At 36.9% G+C, this 25,438-nt stretch overlaps 1 protein-coding gene across 1 annotated transcript; it reads right to left on the reverse strand.

Annotated features, from left to right (window-relative positions):
* Window positions 1-11,390: 11,390 nt before the first annotated feature.
* LOC126790509 (prolyl 4-hydroxylase 1) lies at window positions 11,391-19,773 on the reverse strand. The gene is made up of 12 exons (XM_050516768.1): window positions 19,636-19,773; window positions 19,135-19,182; window positions 18,788-18,856; window positions 17,397-17,449; window positions 16,430-16,495; window positions 15,520-15,594; window positions 14,700-14,774; window positions 13,536-13,606; window positions 13,385-13,436; window positions 13,182-13,271; window positions 12,209-12,301; window positions 11,391-12,032 (listed from the first exon to the last, which is right to left on the reverse strand). Exons 1-12 carry the CDS (start codon window positions 19,697-19,699, stop codon window positions 11,925-11,927), a joined length of 864 nt encoding a protein of 287 aa, XP_050372725.1. The 5' UTR covers window positions 19,700-19,773; the 3' UTR covers window positions 11,391-11,924.
* Window positions 19,774-25,438: the final 5,665 nt, after the last annotated feature.

The following is a 25,438-nucleotide window of genomic DNA, read 5'->3' on the forward strand; positions in this document are numbered from 1 at the left end:
CACACACATACGGACTCAAAACAATCATTGTTAGAGATTATACAGATGAAATTCAAGTTCTAGTTGAAATCGAATGTCAGCCTCAAGTAAAAGAAAACGCGAAAAGAGCTCGGTTACAATCTATTGAGTAGTACAAGAATTATGCTTTCGGTAAGCAGCTAGCAGGCTATCTTAAACAACGAATATCTGCAGGTGCAATTATGTCGCCATTAATAATATCAGCAAATCAGCACTGATCACCGTTGCAAGGTGCTACAATTTTTTAGATGAAGTCCAACTCGAGTATCTTGAACCTGCAAGTGATATGCACAATGGTTCAGTTATACACCATCAATTTCAAGCCAAGAGAAAGATCGCAACAAGAAACCAAGCATTTCAACTGAACTGCAAGTGATGAACATTGACATTACTGGAGCTCTAGTTGGTAAAAGGAAAGTTTCAAACAAACCATTATGATGCTATTACCTATAAAATAGAGTAAATCCATGCATATCGTCCATTATTTTGGACAAGTAACCTAAAAGTTCATAGTAAACACTTTCCAGAAATGGTCAAAACATCTCTCTCTTTGCCCAACTTCTGTATTTTAATTGTCAACTACATCTATCTCTGCTCAGTGCTCACCCTCTAGTCTTCTTGGGTTGACAAAACTAAGTTGGTTGAAGTAAGTCCCATATCTAGTGATAGTAATGCAACTTCTATAATTATGTAAACATGACAAGTGATTAAGTGAAGCAACAGATGATCAAAACATTCATAACCGCATGGAGGGACATCAAGGGTGAAATTGTTATTCTTTTCGAGATCATTCTGACATTAAGGAATCCTCATACATACCATGTATGCGAAAACGAAATGGGAAATAACTAAAAGGTTGATGCAACAGAGTGACATGAATAGTACTTAGGAGTCTACTAGCTAGAGAACTATGAATTTAATTAAACGTCATCACAGTCAAAGGCCACAGGACTGTAAAAGGATAAGGATGCTTGTCTATAGCACTCTAGCATATAGTACACTGGTGGTGCGAGGCTGCAGGCTTCTGTTATTTGAGTTTTTAACAATCATATATATTTCAGTGGAATGATTATACCAAGTTAGGATTGCAGGAAATAACAAGAATCTGAATCATATATATATGAGAATTAGCAACGTCCGTACCTTACGTAAGGTACGGATTCGCCGATTTCAGTGACGATAGGCCGTAACGGTGGGGTGGACCAGCACAGCCGCACTCCCCATCTCCCGGAAATCCCGTCTGTGCCGGTCGGAGCTCCATCGGCGAACCACGGCGGCCGGAATCGCGAAATCGCCGGAATCTGCCCAAAAATTTGAGTTTTGCAGATTCCGACCGTCGTGGGTCGCTGATGGAGCTCCGGCCACACAGACGGGATCGCCGGGAGGTGGGTAGTACACTGTGTTGGTCCGCCGCGCCGTTGTGGCCTGCCGTCGCCAGAATCGGTGAATCCGCACGATGCAGACGTCCGCACCTGAAACGGCATATACATATATATATATATATATATATATTCATCAAAAGACACGAAAAATCCACTGGTAAACCAAGATCATAACTGAAGTACCGCAAACTCCACATAATTCTCCGTACTGAATTCAAAAGATATAATTCACTTAAGCGATCTGTTGCCTTTTCAAATATATATACATAGTTTCCGACTCTCGCAGGACAATACAATGATTTAAATATGAGGAAATATGTTTTTTCTATGCTAACAGTCTTGAGCCTTCTCAAAGCTGGTCTGGGAGGTTTTCTTGTGCAAGCCCTCTTATGATAACGGACATGTTCCATACAATCAAGGTTTGAAAAAGCGTTAGTCAATATGCAGACGGACAAACACCTCCTAGCGCCTAAACGGCTAGGCGCATAGGCGGTTTTAAATTATTAAATATATTTTTATACAAGTATTTAAACTGTTTTTATAATTAAAAATATATAATGGTGCTCAAAAGTAATTTTAAAAATAGTCTAAATTCACAATAACTTAAGTGCAAAATCCATACAAAAATATTAGAACAAAAGATAAATTTTAAAACAAATGCAATACTAAATCTTAAGGTTTTTTTATGTTTTTTTAGTCAACTGATTTTTGGCCGCTTAGGACTGTCTAGGCAGCCGTCTAATTCGTAAAACGCTGAGGATGACCACCGAGGAAAAAATCCTAGCGGCGACTGACCTCCTAGCGCCTAGGCAACCGCTGTAAGAACATTGCATACAATACATAAGCTAGTACTCCAGTTGAGGACTCTTGGGAAATCACAAATTGTTTTTTTTTTTTGAAAGATGGTAAATTACAAATTACCAGGCCTTAATTTGATGAAACTTGGGACATACTAAAATATAAGAAGATAAAATGTCTGCAGCTATATTGTTTAGTATCTGGACAATGTTAAATATCCAACCAGTTTGATCAGCTCGATTACTCAACATCAATATTAACCCTATAAGCATTGTTAGTAGTATAAAACAAGAGAGTATTGTTACAAACCGGGAATCCAACCAAGGACTAAATCACAAATCAAACAAAAACGAATTCACAAAGAGATAAAAGAGTTTATAGATATGGATCAAGAACAAAAATATAAAACCTCAACTAATATATACAAGTGATCAACCAAAGTCACACACAAGCAATCACTAAACAAGTAATATAAAGCCAACAATAATCAAGTTTCAATCTCCCTAAGATTCATGCCAAGTACACTCATAAATGACTAAGGTTAGATCATGCAATTAGAAGACTACGGGATTATCCTAAATACATATACACGTTATACACAATCAAGCACGACTTCAGGCCTAACTTAACATCTAACACGTTTAACCCTACCATGCAACTCAAAAGCCATACATATCCTCCCATGCATTTCTGAGCCACATAGAGAAGATAAACATGTTCATAACACAAGTCATAAATCGAACAACCTAGATATCATGATATACTTCGGGCAAACACAATAACTAAGCACTCTCGAAATCATTCACAAGTATACATAGCAGAAAACCAAAGATCACTGAATCAAAACTTGAGCATCATTGTCATTATATAAACTTGAAATTCACAGCAACTTTATAGACAAAGTCGAGATAAATAAAACCAAAACAAACAACAACATCATTTGAACACAAGAACACAACATGAATTCGTAAATAGTAAGTCATGGTTACACTTTAGAAATATTTCGGGGCGTTCACAAGGGCAGGTCCAAGACTACTAAGAAAATGAATGTCCTAGGCTTCGTGCTTCGGAGTATGAGATGGTGAAAGGCTGGAAATTCGATGTTAGGGTTCTTGGAACAATGAGGATGTATTTGTGCAGGGCTTTGGCTAGAATTTTACGTAGGATTGATGATCATTCTGATGTTGATTCTTGCCTCTATATATAGGAGAACAAGGCCCAAACTTTCCCTCACAACCCTTGGATCAAAAGCAAATCAATGGCTGAAATAATCATGCCGAGCCCACTAGACCTCTGAGTAATAATTCCGTCATAACTTCCTCTAGGAATAAGATATTGATTCGATTCCAAATTTTACGGAAACTAGACTCATAGAGCTTTCTCCTTGTTCAGCTAGGAATTGGTCTTTCCGTCCTCTCTCTCATTGTCCAACTAAGATTTGTCTTTCCTGAAAAAAAATAAGAAAGTTAGAAATAGGAAAGAACAAAAAAATAGTAAAGTAGAGTCCAAGTCGAGTAATGAAACCTATCTCAACAATGATTTCTAACACTCATATTTGAGTTAAACTCTTCCAAAACAATTATTCTAACCAAAAAAAACTAAAACACACTAACTAAGAAATAACAAAGAGTAAGAATATGGTATAAACACATTAAGAACGTCACACTTTGTGCTTCTATCACAGTTCAACAAACACCATATGTCCTGAAAATTTGCTTTAATCTACAGACACGATAAAAATGTACACTATATCTAGTGATTCGGATGGCTGTTCAATCCTATTTCCGAATGTACGGATCCATTCTATGTAATGCAATGACGTTTAACTCCTAAAAGTTTATAATGGTACATTGATCGAAAAATCACCGACTGATAGATAAGCCAACATTGTATCACCATTCTGAGCTTGTGTTGCTTCAAAAATGCTTGTTCCCAAGGGGATACCAAGAATATGCACATCAGCATATCTTCGGTGATATTACAGCAGTGTCATTGAAAATTGAAAGTTCTAGCAACCTGTATGTTACCAATAATGAATTAACTGTGTATCTATATATACCCCTATAAGTTTAAGGTAAACTGGTAAAACATCCATCCAAAATATATCATCTCCACTCTCCAGTGCCAAGTAGCTAAATGGATTGAAAAAAATGAATACGGCATAAGTACAGTTTAAGGAAACCTTACCATCTAAGATCAGTAATTGCCTCATACCATGCCTCTATATGATATGATGCTAGCAAGACTAACTAATCTCTTAACCAGCAATTGTCGTCGTAAAACCTCTAACTTTTTAAATAGCTGCAACAGATTATATATCTCGATCGGAATTTGGTTTTGATAATGCTCAGACAACATTGCAATTGATGAAGAGTATTAATCAAACCAACTCACCAACCTTCTCCTACAGTCCTACGTACAATATATAGTCTGAAAACGGGAAAGAGGTTTATAATTTTGCCTTATAACAAGTATAAGAAACTAGAACATTATACCATATGGGTGCCCTTCCCTTTGCCACTCTAGTTTATGAATTGAAAAGCTTGACCTGATCACATGAGTGGTATTAATTTACTATTTAAAGCTTTTGTTTTGTAAAAAAAAAAAACAAAAGGAGAGCGACTTGTGAGTTGTGACGAACTTAACCGATTTTATATTTCGGTATTAGTATCGGTATCGGTTCGGTATTGCCATTTTCAGTCTCAATACTGAACTGAACCGATATCGTTCGGTTTCGATACGGTTCGGTATTTTTTCAATACAAAACTGAGAAATTTCACACCTACATATGCATCATTCATAACACTAACTAGGATCAATCATGAATATAATTCACATAAAATATACAATTGACACACTTCACATTTTCACAAACCTAAAAAATACAAACTGAGAGAAATTATTACAACGCATATACTTATGTACAAATTGAGAGCTTTACACACAAAAATTCATACTTCTGCACAAAGAAAGTAAACACAAAACTCAAGCTCATTCGATTTGAAACGAACACGTAGTCAAACAAGAACCCAAAGAAAGTAAAACCCAAAACCCAAGCTGCATATATGATTTATACTTTCAGAGTTTCAGTTAAGAATTTGAGATTGAGTTCAGACTTACCTTCAGTTTTTCCATCAAGATTTCGAGAGGCTGCGATTGAGACTTGATATTGAGAGTGAAAGGCGAAGACGCGAAGTGAAAGAATAAAGTCATGAAGTGAATGGAGGCGATGAGTTTTCAATGGAATGGGTTCGGGTATATGGGCTTTTGTGAACCCTAAAACCCCCCAAAAAATATGGGCTTTTATAGTTTCGGTACAGGCCGGTATATTCGGTATTGGATCTAATGAAGCCGACTTGTTCCGGTTATATGCTTTCCAGAAATTTTTACCGATTCATCCCGTCCCATCAGAATTCAGTACGGGATGAACGGTTTCAGTACCATTTTTTCGGTACCAACTCCCAGCTATACATAAGATAATTAAGCACGGAAGGAACCAATTCCAAAATTCTTGGGGAACTAAACCAAGCCGATTTCTGGAGTTCCGTGCCGAGGAGCTTTGTGGAAATTATAATAGATCCAAGGCTAGCCCATGGACCAACATATCTTCAAAGGTGTAACAAAAAAACATACCTTCAAAGGAAGGACTGCACTACAGGATGGGCAAACGAGTTTAATTACCAGGTTACCTTTGAACAGAACAAGGAAATAAAATCACCAACAATAAATTGTGGAGGTAAGGAAACAAGAGTTTTTTATTTTTTATTTTATTTTATTTTTGCAAATCTATCACGTACATGCATTTTACAAATAAAACACATCACGTCAACTATATAAAAAAAAATTTAGATTAAATAACTCCTAGATGAAACAATAGAATGAATTCGAAAAAATAACAGTAATTTTATTGATAGATATAGAGTCTTATATATAGGCATTACATCAAAGATCCCGATAAATCTAGGATAAGATATTATTCCTCATCTAGCTAGGATATACTAATTAGGACGAGATACACCAAAAATATATAGAAGTTGATTCTCCTTCAACACTCCCCCTTGTATCGCGATCCTAATGTGTCATAGTGTAATATTGTTGCCTCGGTAAAAATCTTGCTAAGTAAAATAAAATTCTTGGATGAAGGACAAAAACAGCACAACGAAGTAATGGGGAAGAGGATCGAAACATGCCACTAAAAGACTCTATTGAGACAAAGATGGGCTGTCAAGAACGTAGAGGAGGTAGGATAGGCAATTGGCCAAGTCTAGTATGGATCGTACATGGACGGTAGATGGAGTCGGCGGCCCTCCTAGGGTTCCCTCATATGGGATTCCTGGGGAAGAGGATCAAGTTGGCCCTTGCGAACAGCTAGATGCACTATCTCCCTTCAACTCTTTGAGCGAAATGAGGCAAAAGGAAAATTAATCCATGGACCGACCCCATCGTCTCCACCCTAAAGATGTTCTTGATACCGGTCAAATGACGCATAGTTGGTGCAAAACTAAACCTTGCCAGTAAGTTCACTGAGAATGCAATGTCTATATCAGTACATTGAGCTAGATAAAGCAAAGCTCCTTTAGCACTTAAATATGGGTATTCAGGACCAAGTATCTCTTCATCATCATCTTTCGGACGGAATGGATCTTTCTTGGTATCCAGATTTCTTACGACCATGGGAATACTAGAAGGGTTCATTACTTTGTCTATACATAAGCGCATGAGCATCTTTTGGACATATGCAGAATGGTGTACAAGGATTCCACCAACTCTATGCTTAATTTCCAAACCTAAGCAAAATTGAGTCTTTCCTATGTCTTTTATCTCAAATTATGCTTTCAAGTAGCTCATCCTCTTACCAACCTTTCAACTACTATATCAAAACCATAACTATTGTGTTTGATAAACACGTAAGGGCACAGTTCATCATTCTTGTATCCCTTCCTAATCAAGTATTCGCTCCAATGTGTACCACATTCTATCAGACTGTTTAAATCCATAAAGCGAGTATTGTAACCTAATGGCACAGGCATTGCTTGGCTTACTTGACTTAAGTACTTAAAGTCCATCAGGAACCTTCATGTATATCTATGTATCTAGATCCCCATAAAGGATACGCGGTCACCACATCTAACAGTTGCATGTCTAGCTTTTCAGAAACTACTAGATCGACTTATCACATATCGGAAGGTAATGATATCTATAATCAGAGAGTACGTCTCCTCATAGTCAACACCAGGGCGTTGAGAGAATCCTTAAGCAACGAATCGCACTTTATACAGCAGGACTTCGCCTTTGTCATTTAGCTTACGGACAAAGACCTACTTATATCCAACAGACTTAACATTCGGCGGTACTTCAATGATCAGACCGAAAACTTGCCTTATATTCAAAGAGTCTAGTTTCGCCAAGATTACTTCCTTCCATTTCGGCCAATCTGCTCTTCGTTGACATTCTTCAACTGAGCGCGGTTCCATGTCATCATCGTTGATGATCTCCTGAGCAACGGAATAAGCAAACACAACATCATTTATGCGCATGGAATTCATATCCATGACTTCTTGAGCATTTAACTCGCTCAATGAGATTTCTTTTCTCTCTGATATCAACAATGAGTCTGAAGTATCCCTCAGATCATCAAGTGTTTATTCATGGACATAGCTATAATCATAGATAATCTCAAAACTCGGCTTGTCCAAGTATATAATGAGTGGATCAATTTGCACCTTGACTTTAGCCCTTTTTCTCAGCTTTGAGTCAGTGAAACCTTTTGGTCTCCCCCTCTTCTTGGGAGGATCCAAAACCGTTGATGTACCTCTACTAGGTGCAGCGGCATCTTGCTCGGAAATTGGGACTTCCAACCTCGCAGGACAATTTGCAGCAGGTATACTCAATCTCATCACTTTTACAATATCCGTAAAGGTGTCAGGCATCAAATCTGCCACCTTATGCAACTGCAAAATACGTTTCACTTCAACCTCATGATGAGATGTGCGGGAATCCCGATGAGACATAGTGGGGGTATTCCATGTCAATTATCGACGCTTATCTTGAACTGATGTGTTATTATCTCCCCTAACTGCAGGAAGTATGTCTCATCGAAGTGACAATATGAAAATTTAGCAGTAAATAGATCTCATGTCTGAGGGTCTATGTAGCAGATAATCGTTGGAGAGTTATATCCAACATAAATTGTTATTCGTCTTTGTGGACCCATTTTCTTACACAGTGGAGGAGTAATAGGCATATAAACTGCGCAACCAAATGTGTGTTAATGTGAAATGTCAAGCTCGTATCTAGTTACCAACTGATACGCACTAACATGTTGTTTGGAGGTGGGTCTGAAACGAATAAGTTGCATGCAATATTGCATACCCCTAATAAGTTATGGGCAAGTTACTATGCATAACTAAATCTCAAGCTATAAGTTGTAACCGCTTAATCGTCGCTTCTGCCAATCCATTCTGAGAATGAACGTGGGGTATGGGATGTTCAACATGTATCCCAATTGACATGCAATAATCATCAATGTCTTCGAAGTGAATTCTCCTGCATTATCCAATCTAATAGACTTAATCGGATGATCAGAGTGGTGAGCTCTGAGTTTAATTATTTGAGCAAGGAGCTTCAGAAATGCAGCATTGCGTGTGGACAATAGATCGACATGTGACCAGTGTGTCGATGCATCTACCAGAACCATAAAGTATTTAAATGGTCCGCACTCTCGATGTATTGGTCCACATATATCACCTTGGATCCTTTGTAAGAATGAAATGTTCTCTGTATTATCAACTGCAAAGGAAAGCTTTGCCTGCATCTTTGTGAATGCACAAGCTTTACAAAAAGATTTATAGGCATTAGAGATCGCGGAAAAAGCATCGCATAACTCCTTGGGCTCCATCACGGCCTTAGAGGACCATGTGAAAGCCTTGGCAAGCCATGAGGCCGAGCCATGGCCGGACACAAGTGCCACGGACATGCCACCATCATCTATGGCGTGTGGGATTCCCACATGCTTGTTGACTTTGAAAAATGGATGACCGTGTGAAGTTCGGGATGACCTAGATGATTATGCCATAGCTTGTAAGCGTCAGAATCATAAAAAAACTTGCTAACTGCATTGGATTCAATTTCACATAGTGTGGTAAAGTACAACCCACTACTTACACACTCAAACATCTCTAGGTTACAACGATGACATCCAAAACAAGAGGTAACACATAGTTAACTTGATTCTCAAACAAAAATAAATATTTTCTAATGAGTTCGCCTATTCGATTATAAATTCGCATTGAGGGCAAAGGCATCTCCATAAGCATTTGTATGAGTTCTCTAGGGTATTATATTGGAGGTAATTTCTGCTCTAATTTGGATGCATGGGTTCCACGAATCAGGAATTTCAAAGCGTGATATATGAGTGAAGAATATGACGGTCAATGAGAATATATACTGTATGACAGTCAAAAACCTTCCCGAATTCTATATGTAGACGAAAGTTAAAATGAGAATATACACTCTATGTATGTGTGTACGTGTGTCTATATATATACATGGCCCTTCCACTAAGGGATCCATTTTTTGGGTCTTTAAAGGGATAGGTGTAACATCCGATTTTTGAAGTAGGTCAAATTTTATTTTTCTTTGGAGAAATATAAAGTACAGGTCTCCACGAGTTCGATGTATTTTTTTAGAGTTTCGAGCTATTTTTAATGATTTTCGGAAGATAGTCTTGAAACTTGATGATATAATGACGTGTCGCATTCTGATTAGCTTAGAGACTGACACGTTTCCTTGGAGTGGAGATCAGCTAACTCCATGTGGCTGATGACGTCAGCATCAACACTTAGTTAGAGAACACATGTCACTTGGTGGCATAATTCGATAAGGGTTGTTGTGGTGTTGACACGTGGCATCAAGCCACCAATGGCTGACTGACACATAGCAACCCAAACCCCTATAAATAGGCTTCAACCCCCCTTCTTCAGTCGTGTTCTCTCTCACGTCTCTTTCTCTCTCTCGTTTTATATTATTTTGTTAGTTTTCCAAAGAAATTTTCACGGATCATAATTTTTGATCCGTAACTCTGATTCGCAATCCGCGAGTGGTTACAGATTTGTATTAGCGTACTCTTTCTATCCTAGAGGTTTGGGCTAGATCTGATGGTGGTTTCTAAAAGTCTCGTTTAGGTGTCTCAGTTTACGGTCTGGGTAACGATTCTTACTTTTGAGGTGAGTGGTGTATGTAATGTGTTTCAAATGTTCTTATATGCTTTTCAATAAAGTTCCTACTTCCTTGTAGCTATAGATATATGTAGTGAGGATGTGCGAACTTGCTATGCTAACTAGCTGTGATGTTGTAACACAGTTGTAGACTCGTTGGCCTGATAGTGCTTCAATTCCAATGGCACCTCCACCATTTGATGCATGGACTTTTGAGTTGGAAATAGGTTTCTGTAAGATTTTCTTGGACTAGTTAATTATTGTCTCAGTTCAAAATAGTTTCTTAGACTAGTTAATTATTGTCTCAGTTAAGATTTACTTAGACATGTTTGATTTTGAGAACAACTGTTTGTCAATCTGTTTGAGTGTGGAATTAATAAAAGTGGTTTGTAATTCTTCAAGTTGTGTTGCCTACGTCATAAAATTGAGATATTTCATGGCCAGAAATTAATTGTGATCTACCTTATTACTCATTCATTAGTTTTGAGGTCTGTCAATTCTGTGAAAAACGGATTTAGTTTGTAACTGCCGCATCACTGTGGCTCATTAATCACACCCATTAGGTTTGTAGTTGCGGCATCTGTAAATTATCTGACCGATTTCAGTTTGCAGGCACAATTAGGAAGAATGAAGCTATGTTCATTCTGTTTGTTTCCATTCAGGTTGAAGAGTATACAACTCTTTGTAATAACTGGTATAAAAGCCTCATCTGAATGATGCCCTTGGAGAACAAGAAGAACGTGCTGTAGACATATTCCACTGAACATAATCAATCTTGTATCTTTTCTTCTTGAGCCTCAACAATGTTCAATGTTCTTTCATGATATTAACTTTCCTCGTGATAGGTACTGTACTATGTCAGCTACACCTTGTCCCTTCCTTTGGATCCAATACTCCCTAATATCAAACATAAACGAAATGACCGGTTTACCAACGACCACAAAACTGATCATAACTTCAAAATAACTTCAACGTATTATACTAAAATATGGCAATAGATGCAGAGGTCACACTGAGCAAAGTAGCTTCATCTTACCGCATTCCAGAAAACGGCAGCTGAGAGCGACAATGCTATAAACACTTGTACAAGGTAAGACACTTTGGAAGGAAATTTGACAGACAAGTTTTCCATTAATGATATCAAGAAAAAGTTCATAAGAAGCTAGATATGCATCAAGAAAGCATCTCAAAGTTGCGTATCCCGTCGTAGCAACTGAATTTCTTTACAAGATGCACCTTATCTCAATACTACTCCGTGATCATATGCACTCTCCACTTTCTATCAGAGTTTAATTCCGCTACTACCTAAACTGGGTGGTGGTATAACGCTACTCTTGATGCCATAATATTTGGGTGGTATAAACGCTGCCCTTGATGCCATAATATTTGGAATCCCAAACTTGACGTCCATCATAGCTTAGAGAGATCTGACTGTACATATCTATCTATCTCAAGAACTAAGTAAAAGCCCCAGAACTCATATAATATAAGAGGATCAAGGCTAGAAAAATCAGGAGACAGCTCTTTGCCTCATCCATTTTGTGGCTGACCACTTTTCCCCAGCTAGCACCTCGCACCCTCCATGTATGCTATTTGGATCGGATTGGCCATCCAGACCCTGAAAATTCAAGTTCACATGTCTGGGTCAGACCAACAACCTCTACTCCACTCAAAGCAAAAAGCCAAAAAGTATCAAAAATGAAATAAGTCATCACCAATTCACCATGTAAGGCAAATAATCATTTGTGTTTTTTTTTTGTGCGGAAAATGCAATCATTTGAAAGGGAAACTAACCATGCTCCAGAAAAGTACAGCATCTCCCTTAGTTGGCTTTACAGACATACCCTTAACAACTTTTCCGCCACAGCTACATTCACCAGAGCCAGCCTGAAATCCCACACGTTCAAATTTCAAACAGACTTGTTGTGCAACTTTTTAACACATGATGCATGCACAAGTGAGATGGAAAGAGAAATAGGACCGAGAATAATATATTATCCTATATGTTCTACCTGAGGAAAACAGTTGCCATGGACGAGCACCAAGTATCATCATGATTTAAAATATTGTACTTGAAAATTCAGAATATATTGGTCATTTTTTGAATGAAAAGTTTGGAAGTACCAAGAAACTCACTCATTTGAAACTTCTATAATATGAAGTCCTTGAATTTGTTAAGTGTTTCTTGTAAGGAGCTATACTAACAGTCTAACATATCTCTCGCCCTCAGCTCAATAATGTTTTTACTCCCATACATTAGAAGGGGTCTCTCATTTCACCAAGCCAAATATATACAAAATTGTGCTGAATTGACCAAACAGTCCAAGTCTGTGGGACCTTGGGGCCAATGTCCCCCCTCCCTATTTGTACAGCAAAATACACAGCCTCTTCATACAAGATAGAAAGACAAAAAATATCTCTGCTTTCAGAATAAATGGTCTCTAGCATTTCCTAGTGGTGGGGACTTGAATTTCCTTTGTGGGAAATGCCCAACTTAGTAAAATCATTCAAATACCTAGGACATGAGGGAAAAATTAAGAAAAAAATATTGTTTCCCTTTTGTCTGAAAAGATTAAATGAATGTGTATGGATGGCAAGATCCAATCCTCACAACAACCTAGTTATTTCTTCCAACATGTTGCCCAGCCCACTAATTTTCTTCTCAACCATATCAGCATTATTCAGTCAAGGGAACATTAAATTATTAGGTGGGTTTGAACAACAACAGCAACATGCAGTGAAGCTTCCAATTAGGAAAAGAAAGTACCATAGGGAAATAAGTTTCTCCACCCTCAACATTGTCACTCAGATACATCAGAATGGTTGCCACTCGCTGACCACCACGTTTCAGGTTAAACTGTCAGCAAAGAAAGAAGAATCTCAATAAGTTAATATCACACTTCACGATAAAGGAATCAAGGTTTACTTCAATTGAAACGGCAAGTTTAAGCTGGGGGTATAGAAACTTACAGTGTCAGAGAAATAGTCATGATGAGGTTTATAATACTGATCCTTTTCATACCTGTGCTGCTGCAGATGTTAGCTTTGAATCCCCTTTGATACTAGATATATAGCTCTGCATGTTGACAAAATTGACTTCACACTCAAATAAATCACGTACCTCAAAACTTGAATCAGTTCCCCATTTTCTATTGGTACTTGAGAATAGACAGCAATACGTTTTTCAATTGCCTGATTGAGTAAGAGAAAGAGGAGCACAGTTAGATGGAGTTTTGTTTTGCTCTTCAACCGCAAATAAACTCTATATTAATTTTAGTAAATAAATGTTGGAAATACAAGTAAATGTCAGCATATTCCTCTACTCCTACCTCCTTCCCTATCCACTTCACATACACATATAAAATAGGAAACAAATAGTTAACAGATATGCAGGCTTTCTCAAGTACAAATGAATTTCTGACAGTAGCATATTTAATGATCACTCGGCCAAAGAAACCACATCCAATATTTTGTCTCAACTCTTTAAGTACTCTGACTACTCCATCAGTATCACTATAACAAATACTGCATGATGTATACCACTTATTTCTACTTGTTGAATACCACTAAAAGATAAATAATCTCCACAGTAGTAAAAGAAAAGAATATGGGACAGAAAGGCCTTTTTAATTCAAGTACCCAGGTATCCTTCGTTCAATCTGTGACATTGTTTTGTCACACATTCACAATCTCTTAAACTACCTCTACACTGTTTCTACTTTCAACATGATATCTATGCAGCCACTATCATAACATTGCCAAAAAATCTGAACAGCCAGACACATTAATGTAAGCTCCAAATAAATTGTTTAAGGATTGAAAATCAAGAATTAATCCCAGAATGCCACGAAAAAAAATCATGTTCTTGAGATTTTGATTGAAGGAGGGCTAACCAAATTAATAGTCTCAATACCCAAGAGTGACACTTGAAAGCTCACTCCCGTGCAGTATAAAATGAAGAGGCAGGCCGCGAAGTCTATGTAAGAATTATGACTGGTACATGTAGGTGATGACCAGAGTGGAAAATAGATTCACATAAGGTTCAGAACGTAAGTGTAATGACCCTTTTGAAGATTAAAAAAAATCTAATCAGAGATGAAGTTGCAATTTTGGTTGCTTTTCCTTTTGAGCAAAGACACAGGTATGTGCCACTAGTTTCTCAGATATTGGCGTAAATTAAAAACAAACCTACAAATCCAACATTATAAAAAGAAAAATTACATCTAATATGGAATAAGCCCCGATTAATGTAGAATGGGAAAGTACTATACTGAAAATAAACTACCTGTATCATTGGGAACTTCTTCTCTTGAGGACTCAAGAACATACCAGAGCTGGTACGAACCTTACTCTTGATCCCCTGAAAAAATGGATACACAGTATAATCGATTATGCACTTCACTGGAAAGAAGAAAGCAATAGCTTTCAAGTTACCATGACCTATCAAAGAAACCCATGGATAACAACAAGAGCTAACTTGAGCAACTGACCATGCGGCTAACAGGAACAAAAATTTATAAAAGAACGATAGAACTACTGCGACATGAAATAAAAGAGATTGTGCTTTAACATTTCTGCAATGTAATGCTAGTCAACTGGCAATTAATGTGAGTTTTTATTATCTTGAGATGATAAAGAAAACAAATGAACATAGAAGCGTACAACTAATGCACTGACCATAGAGAACAAGCACTACCAAAACTAAGACAACAACAGCCACATAAAAAATTGAGCTCTAACAATTGGTATACATAGCCTTACCGCCCGATGAACACCTAAACTTATATACTCGAGACAGTTGGTGAACATCAAGATGCAAATCAACCACTAACAATTGATATAATTTATAAGCAGCCATACAAATGGCTTACAAGTTTCTTTTAAAGAAATGCAAGCATGTTCAGACCCAAAAAAAAAAGGAAAACAAGTAGAAAGTACTCAATACTTCATGCAGATTTCAGCCCTAACTTCAAGACAACATTAAAGCATTACTACTTTGTGGGTCTGACAAAAATTGCACGAAAAGGACAGGCAGAACACCCAGTGCATAACTAAGATCCGCCAGTCATATGATAATTTCCAACTTGGGAGAAGAGGGTACAGACCTTTCCTGTTTTAATGTCCACTACAGTGGATACTTGAAGGCGAGGAGAGGCAACTGCTCTAAGATAGTCGCATTCCTGTAATGGGCATAAAACTTTCAATTTAGAAGCTATGTTATACAGCTTCATTTTTTTAGATTAGGGAACTAAAGATAATAGCTCAAGCAAAAATCTTGATACTTCCGCTCAACATTTACTCAACATTTTCTGCCAAACAATATTGAAAACCTTGCATTTGGCAGCTTAGGATCAACAAAACAGAAATTCATATCATGGGGAGAACAACTCTGTAATTTAAGGTTAATGGTTGACCCATTGTCTACTAAATTAAAATAGAACTGAATAGTTGACATCAAAAAGCAAAGATATGATTTTACAAAATCTAGTAGAACAAACCAACTTAAATTAGTGAAAATGACATGTTTCTCCTTAACTTAAAAAGCCAGTGAATTGTATCAAGTTTTAATGCTCCATAATTTGTGTTCTGCAGAATTACTTTTTAGTAATTCTATTTTCGTAATCCCTATGAAATATCCTAAGCTCCAAACTCAAATCCACTGCAACTACATGAAGTCATCGTTCCTTTATAAAACTTGGAATATAGTGACCAATATTCTAGCCTGGGATATTTAAACTTGACATTCAGCATTTCTATTTATCAAAATCAATTTATAGTGACCACTATTCTAGCCTGGGATATTTAAACATGACACTCTTTGAGTTATTTAGTTGCTGATAAATAGTCGTGCCAGGTAATAAATATTGCACAGTACATGAAGCCAATATAATTCATATTACAGTTTAGAATTCATCATGTGAACTAGGAAATATTGGTTTGATGATATAATAGAATCATGGGTCTCAAACAGTGATTTGATTGGTGTTGATGCTAGTAGATATGTGAACAGCATACCTCCATGCTCAAGAAGTTATGAAGCAGAATTATTCGAGGTGACCAGCTTAAAACTTCAGGTTTAACCTACAGTAGACAAAATAGAGTTAGAAAATTAAAATTGTAATATATGTAATATACAGCAAAAATCTATTTACGATGACATATTCCTTCCCTCAACCAAATATAAAAGTCATATAAGGATAAATGAAGTGTGTTAAACTAAATTCGTTATGATCCTCCCTTTCATTATTTAATGAACTTCATATCTCTCTCAATATTTGGTGATGCCATTTTTTACAACTTCTTGTTGAGAAACAAATCTGTCATTGATTGTAATAGGTTGTGTATGAGTTGTAAAGTTTCCTTATGTGTAGTAATAGGTTGTGTATGAGTTGTAAAGATTTCTTTATGTGTAGTAATAGGTTGTATATGAGTTGTCTTAATATTCCCACTGCTGCTATAAAGCTCATAGTGCAACATCAATAACAATACACTTCAGCCATTTCTTTTCTTCTCTTCTAACACTTCTATTAGGCGTAAAATAGCATATATCACTTGCATTACTGGAAAATTGTCATCAACTTATTGCAGCACTATGTTGAGCGCTGGGGATATGGTGCAGCCATCAATCCAACCTCATCTAGTTTAGAGCTTAAAAAGCTCCAACCTTCACTAACCTACAAATTGTGGAAGAAAATAGAGCAACCACACAAAGTTAAAACAATGTTCATGGATCTTAGATCAAGGTTGTCTCAGTAGCTGTCCTTAACGCACTCTTTGTGTTAAATTGTGACAGTCATTCCCTTGCCAGAAAATGTAAAAGATATACAACACCAAACAATTCAGGAGACTCCAAGTGTCAAACTTTCATTTTCCACTAAATTAAATGATTCCTGACGTCAGTTTTTTATTTTTGATTACATATAGGCATGTAACTATCTTAAAGAACAAGAGAGAAAAATTAAATAGGGCAAGGAAAACATACATATCCAAGGCGTAACACTTCTGCTTCCTTGTCATTGGTCCAATGAGGGATACCTGAAAATTTAAACCAGAAGGAAAGAAATTTGAAAAAAAAAAATTCAATCTGCACCAAATGAACATAACAGAATGTCCTCTATCATATCTAAATCACTGTCTTTTATTATCCATGCATGTCATAAAGGGTTATAGTTATATCTGATTTGAGCATCAAAATAAGCAAAGAAGTAAGCAACTACATATACAACCATGATACAATGAGTTTAAACCCTGTCAAATACCCTACTAAATTTAAGCTCCAAATTAAAAGCTACCAGAGCTTTGAAGACTTTGTCCTCCTTAAAGCAAACTACAGGTGTTTCCATTCCCATGGAGCTTGGGTAGAACTTAGCTTTGTAGATATATATATTGCAGCTGATGAAAATTAATCTGAGTTATATTACTAGTCTATCAACAGACTAGCAAGAGAAAATTCCAGATGACTCCAGCTTTTATCATTTGTCATTCACTTCAGAGCTCACCAATCTGATTAACAACACCAAAAACGAAGATAGCTCCCTCATTTATCCATTAAGTTACCTTCAAAGCCTAAACCCCCATCAACTGGAAAAATGTTTGGTATGGATAAACCATTTTATTCTTTGATATGACATCTAAATAATCTGAAAGCCACAGAAAATATTGACTGCTCCCGAAATCTTCACCAAGTACCGACTGCTAGCTGAAAGTACTTGAAACATTGACTCGTCACAGCAAAAATAGTCTTCCAAGGGCATCTACTCATCCTCTAATTGAAAGCTAAAGAGCAAATTATAAAAGCTGGTATAAGATTAAAAATGTTTTGTAAGAAGGTCCCCATTCAACTTTAGTTCCTTCACCCTTGGACACTCCTTCAGCAGTGAAGCTTATTTGGAACCCAGTTTAGGACAAGTCTGGTTTTAGACAGGTCCCTCAATTTCTTTAAGGTAGTATGCTCAGATTTATAAAAGGACTGCATCAAATAGTCCAACTTACATCCTCTCCCTTTTGTACATTTATGATCTAGTAATGGTTGAAGCAACTTCAGAGGAATCCATTAGGGACACAAGAGAAGAAATTTAAAAGTTGTTGGTGACAGTAGGGCTACATAATTGGGAGGCTTTGGGTATGGTAGTGGCCATGCTTCTAGTTAGCAACTAAGTTTAAGGATCTTAACAAGTTTTAGCTTACATCTATATGTTAATTATTGTACTCAGATTTATTATCCCAACTGCAACCTACTCTTAACATATATGCAAGATGAAATAACAGACTGGAGTAACATAAGATTTTCTAATGAAAGTTTCCAAACAAGGAAGACAAAATAGTTTAATATAAATTACACAGTTAATGTAACTTGTTAGCAGCCATACTAACCTCGGGGGAACTGAAGATAGCCATCATTTAGAGTTCTGCCCACTCTCCTTGCAGGTGGAAACTCAGATCCTGAAGGGGGAAACATTTAAAGAGAATAATCATCTAGTAGAAGAAATGCAAAAACTCTACGTGTTCGATGATCCCAACAACATAATAATAAATTGTAATTGATGTAAGATTGCCCACAAGTACTCAACTAAACTGAGAAACTGAGATATTCAGTACTTAAAGGAAAGTCTTCTACCAACAAGATATGCGCATAAAAAAATCTAGCAGTTATATATTACAAGCTACAGTAGATGAAGATGGTGATTGGAACAGGAACAGGAATAGAAACAGAAACATACTATATGACTCTTCCAATCTTCGTATAAATGCCAATTGGAACAAAGCACCTGCAATTTCAAGATGGTGATTCATTAAAACCCAAGTAGTACTAACAATTTAAAACCATTCAACAAACAGGATCCGTGTTCCAAATGACCATCAAATGCCAATTTTATATATAATTCACCTTCAGCAATATCCATAGCATCTCTATATTGAGATTTTCCAAACACAAACAATTCTTTGGTTCCGAATTTGTCATTTCAAAGTTGACATCAAACCAACAGCTCATTAGAAATCACCCACCATTTCAGAACCCAAAATATCACAAATTTAAGCCCCCAGAAATTGGGATGGTTTAATCTGATAGAGTTGACCAGAAGTGAACCTGAGGAGATGGGGTTGACTAAATACTCTGAATTGAATGCGAAGACAGGATCTTTGTTTGGTTTTGGATCGGCAAATATAACAAATGTACGGAGAAAGATTGAAACTTTGAGAAGGGGGCCGGGGGATGTTACCTATGATCATTCCGACAGTGACAAACGTAAGAAGTCCGAACACAACCTTAATTGCGGCAGCCATGGCAGACTGGCAGTTGGAGTTCAGGAGCAAACCCAACACAAGTGCCTGTGTGCGTGTGTGTCAGTGTGTGTGTGTTTAGACAGCCGTTGCGTGATTAGGGAAATCCGACATTTGTCGACTTTGTCTGGTCAAGGTGTTTTGACTCCAATGAAATAAATAAAATCGATAATACTGTGTTCCATTCTATCAAATTAAATTTAAAAGGTAAAAACTCAAAAATTGAAAAACTCATTTTGAATAAACAGATCTCATTTGTTTTTAAAAATCATAGTTGTTTAAACTAAATTTTACAAATAAGCACATTATAAAAAAAACTTATCAAACAGAAAAACATCATTATAAGTTAAATATAAAGACTTATTTTACTCAAAACTCAATATCAAACTAAATGCTAGTTTGGAATAAAAGAAGAACCAGTTTCAATGTCGCCTTTTAAATTTTATAGTGTTTTGTAACTGCAAAAAAAAATCAGTTTTTTTTTTTAGAATTTGTCGGTCATTCACAACAGTTTTTAAAAGCAATCTCAATGTTGTTTTTAGAATCTTTTTAACTCAAAACTTAATAAATATTAATATTTTTCAGTAAAATCTCAAATAACACTATAATCTATAATCATTATTAATATGTTTTAAAATCATGTTTTTTTTGTTGACCATTTCTCCAATAGTTTGCTTCGAATTAACCAAATAATTTATTTATCGATAATACTAATAAAAGCAATATTTACCAAATAAAAAACTGTTTAGTTTTACAGTTGATTATTGTCAAAGTACAACAAAAGCATATTTTTCGAAAAATTGCCACAATACCAAACTAGGCATTACCCGAGCCAATGACCATTTAGTTTGATCACTAGATGTCACCAAATAACACTAAAACTTTTAAGGCACGTTTGTTACGTGGTATTGTCATAGCCATACTTAAATTCTATTAGTGTCCAGCACTCTTCAAGCCAAGCTTATTCTTATGGTTGCCATTACACATGTCTAGTAGTACAATATCATCACATAATCAATAATAACACCACCCACACCCCACCAACCTACAATCTCATAATGAAGAATAGGAATCAGATCTCATAATCTCAATTCACACCTTAAAAGAGGCACTGCCATCTTGTACATCGATTATTGAAATGGACTAATTACAACATCATTAATACTAATTACAATATCTATGAGAATTACAAGTTTCTATGGAGCAAAGTTAGCAAACCAATTACAATACCATCAATAATAGAGCTAACGTCATTTATGAAAAGTCAAAAAATAAATAAATAAAACTCAGATCAATATTTCTTCATTTTCCAAATAAAAAAACATATTTCATTCATTTTTATCTTCAACATGAGAAGAAAACCATATTCATTCATTACCCTTGAAAAACCTACATAAAGGAAAAGTGAAACCGATGAATATGTATATAACCAGAATTCTAAAAGTTTCATCCAATGTTGTAATTGTTTTACAGCTTTGGTTCCCAATTTTCAAAGCCCACCACTTGTGTAACGAAGCACAAGTTCTTATTGTCAGAAAATCAATCTGATCTTGAGCCAAAATGTCGCCCCAATGTGATTCATCATCGACACCCAAATCAAAAAAGAAGAGCCCAACGAGATTGAGAGAAGAGAAATCAAAGAAAGGTATGGCATTTGGGTCTTTTCCCAGAATTGAGAGAAATTGAACCAAGATACATATTGAAGAAGATTTGTAAAAAATGATATAGGGAGATACCCAAAATTGAGAAGAATATAATGCAGAGGTGAAAAGAAAAAATAATGAGATATTGGCTTCGATAGTCCAATAATTTTTGGTGTCATTGTATAAGAAGGTTTTTTTGGGTTTTAGGGATTCATCTCATGTGGTACCAAACAAAAGTTTGTTTTCATTGGACTGACCAAAGCTGTCTTTTACAGTACAATTGTAACACCCCATATCTAAATTACTCAAAAGTAATTCAAATATAAAGTGGTTTAGATGAAACTAAGGATTTCTACCTCCGAAAATTTACCAAAAGAAAATCGGTGGCTGGTTATCACTCTGAGCAAGAAACAGTGTCTTGCTCCTATCAAGCTTTTGCTTTGGGGATTCCTCATCCTCTTGTCATTGATGACAAACAAGAAGAGCTTGCCGTGGTTTAGGTTTCCAAAAGCATCGAGACAAAGACAAAAAAGAGATTAGAGTTTGATTCTTCATAATTCAACATAGAACCAGAGCAACATAATGGGAAAATTGGGAGCCCAAAAGAGAGACTTAAGAAGCTCATAACCTCAATTTCTCGTCGAGTTATCCCAACGCACGAATTTAAAACTACTTCTCATCTTTTAATTACAAATTCGGAAGCCCTTGGTTCATGGATCATTTTATAGATGGAACGAGGATGACAAAAATTGGTTCATACCCTCGGGTTTCACTAATCGGAGGCAGGAGAAGGTAGTTGTGGCTTCAAGTGGTGGCCCATGTTCTCCCCTCCCCCCGAGAGTCAACTCCCCCTCCTTGTGCTCATCCTCAATTATATATAATGTTAGATCAACAACCACGAACTTGAAAATAATTAAAATCTATGGTCCTGATGAACCCGACTTTAATAACTATTATAATGATTTTTGATGTTTAAACGATGCTCTGTGAAATCCCACATTACAACCATTTACCGTCCAATTACTAGTAATTTTTGGGGCAGGGCATTTTAACAATCCCATGTATAAGCACTCTCTTAGATCTTTGAGTAACCACCTACTTATTTTATAACATAAATATGATTGTTAAAATAGTTTTAGTCACTTTTAACTTTTAAGTATCTAATAATGTACTTATAAGGTGCATACTATCTAAATATGCTTCAAATCCATGGAGATCGATCAACAATCACTTTTAATGTTGTGGATGTGCTAGCACCACAAGGTGCAAGTTTTGATATGTATGTTGTTAATTTGGCTTCTCTTCAAATGGTTGTGCATGGATGGAGAAAGAACAACTAACTAAATCTCTAGGTTTCTCTTTTACTAAAATTTAATTAGAAATCTTTTATAATTTCTCGGGAACCACTAACCAGTACTCTCTAAATGTGAAAAAGAAAAACATATCAACTAACTGATCTTGAATTGAATGGATTTGATTTGAACTTCTCGTCTTGTTGATGACTTATAGAATAAAGTTGACCAAGGGCCATATAGACTTTATCTCAATTGGACTTAAACCACGAGCAGCGTCACATGGTGAATGTTCTTCAACTTTGATAGTGGATGGATCGACACGTTTGCTTGGTGCTTGTTGACCCTCCACGAGCTTGTTGAAGTTTGCTTTGTTGTAGACTTGGAGACGAAGGTCGATCAAGGGCCGTTGAAGCTTGATGTTGATCAGGTTCGGGCCACGAGCGATGGTGTGTGGGAATTTGTACTTCGTCTAAAGTTGGTGAAGGGACCGGCTATTTGGTAGCTTGGTGGCTCTTCGAGAGTTTGACGAGTTTTGGACTTGAGGTTGGTGAAGAAATCGGTTATTTGGGGGCTTAATGATTATTCAAGAATTTGACGACTTCGTAGCTTGCTTTGGTGAAGGAATCAACTACTTGAGAGCTTATTGATTCTTGTGGAGTTTGACGACTTCAAGATTTGAAACTTGTGAAAGAATAGGCTATTTGGTAGCTTGTTGATTCTTCGCGGGCTTGGAAGGCTTTTATGCTTCAAAATTAATTCTTTGGTTTTTCCGTCATCTCCGTCTACGCCTGAAGTCTTCCTTGTCCTGTGCTCCTCTCCGTCGTTGAAGTGCTTCTCTTGATTTTGGAGATGGTATTTATAGTGTCAAGGCTTCTCCACGTATGGAATGAATTAATGACACCGAATTAACTTTATTTATTTAATCGTATAATTAATCGTAATTACTTGATTAATTTAAATATATTTATTTCTATAATTAAACCTATCATATCTGAAATTGATTTAATTATGACCATTAAGGAATTCCGCAAATTTGATTAATGGTCAAACTTCTATTTTGATGATCAATCGATTTAATTAACACCGAATTGTCGAAGAGTTTTAACACTTAATTTTAGTCGAAATTTAGATATTTTATTCCTGAATATTCATTTATGTGTTGCCGCGTGTCTCTCTCGGAATGTTGTTGACTTGTCAACTTTCAAGCAACGTATGCAATTTGTCGGGCTCATTGTTACTTTAATTATTTAATGAATATTATTTTCATGAAATTTTATGCGTCAACAACATTCTCCTTGCACGTTCTCATATTCTCATGTCATCTTCCTTTGTCAATTCTTTCACTCTAAAACACGAAAGTAAGTCAAAGTAATAAAGTTAAGGGACTCAACATGCCAAAAATGCAGAGAGTAATGCCTCTAAAACTAGAGGTAGCAAATGGGCTAGACCGGTCATTTTAAGTGAACCAAAACAATGTCCGTGCTAGGCTTGGTCCGACCTATTTATTTTTCGTGTTGGGTTTAGGCTGACCAATTTGCTTAAATATTAAGCCCATGACCCAATCTCATGTTTGGCTGCGCTCGGGGCCTGTGCCGAGCCAAGAAGGGGGGGGGGGGGGGTGGGCCCGACTCATTAACATTATAATACACAATTAGAATAAAAAAATTATGCAATTAAAATAGTAAAATAAAATAAAATATTACAACATATTCTATTATTTTATTTCTAAAACGTTACATATGTGAAATAAAGTAGCTAAAATAATGAAATAATCAAGATTTTTTGATTTAAAATGTTTAATATTTAGTTCTAATAATGATAATTATTCAAATATTTATATAAATAGTATACAATTATATGCTTAACGGGCTGGACATGAATTTATCGTGTCCGGACTGTGCTGTGCTCAAAATGAAATTGGGCTGGCTTGGTGTCACGGGCCGACTTTCTACGCAGCGGAATATGACCCGTGCGGCGCCAAGGTTACTCCTAACCAAGGCCAGCCTAACTCAACATGCATTCCTGATGCCAACTTTCTTTTCCTACTTGTGCGCCTCCCGTGTCATACTGGTCATACTCTCTTACATTCCTTTGCTGGTGAGGTTCCACCAACGAAAGCTACTCACACATGAGTCTCACAAATTGTGACTTATCGATCGATTCCTCGTGTCATGGTACTCCCATGCCTACTCGCCCAACCGATAGGCTTCCATGCCATCCGCTTACCGATCGCTTCCTCGTGTCATGGTACTCCCACGACACTCGCCCAACCGATAGGCTTCAATGCCAACCCCCTTACCGATCGCTTCCCCATGTCATGATGCTCCCATGACACTCGCCCAAATCGATAGGCTTCCATGCCAACCCCTTGCTAACAAGCGTGCACCTTGCACCTCGTAGCAAGCGGCATGACAGTAGGTCGAGACATTGATGGTCCTCGCTTTCTTCTATCTGACCGTCCCTTGGAAGCATGCGCACGTCACTTGCCTCCTGAGCATCCTTCATCAAGCTCACTCGGCATATAGGCATCCTTTGCCACACTTCACCCATGGGGTATAATCATATAGGCAACTCGGCCCCCAGGGTGTTAACTTTGTTGGGCGAGGCTCGCCTCCACGGCTCACCTCCCACATATCATCCGATATCGTATCCGTCTTGCCAGCATATCTTTCATAGGCCACTTGCATGCATCTGCCCACTATAGGCTTCCTTCCTTCTAGCACGGTGTCGCCCTTCCGTGCTTGCTGGCAACTCTTTCATTTGGACAAGGTCGAACCCCTAACCTATGCCCACGTCGCTTTACT

This window comes from Argentina anserina, chromosome 4 (genome assembly GCF_933775445.1).
Source record: "Argentina anserina chromosome 4, drPotAnse1.1, whole genome shotgun sequence".
NCBI lineage: Eukaryota > Viridiplantae > Streptophyta > Magnoliopsida > Rosales > Rosaceae > Argentina > Argentina anserina.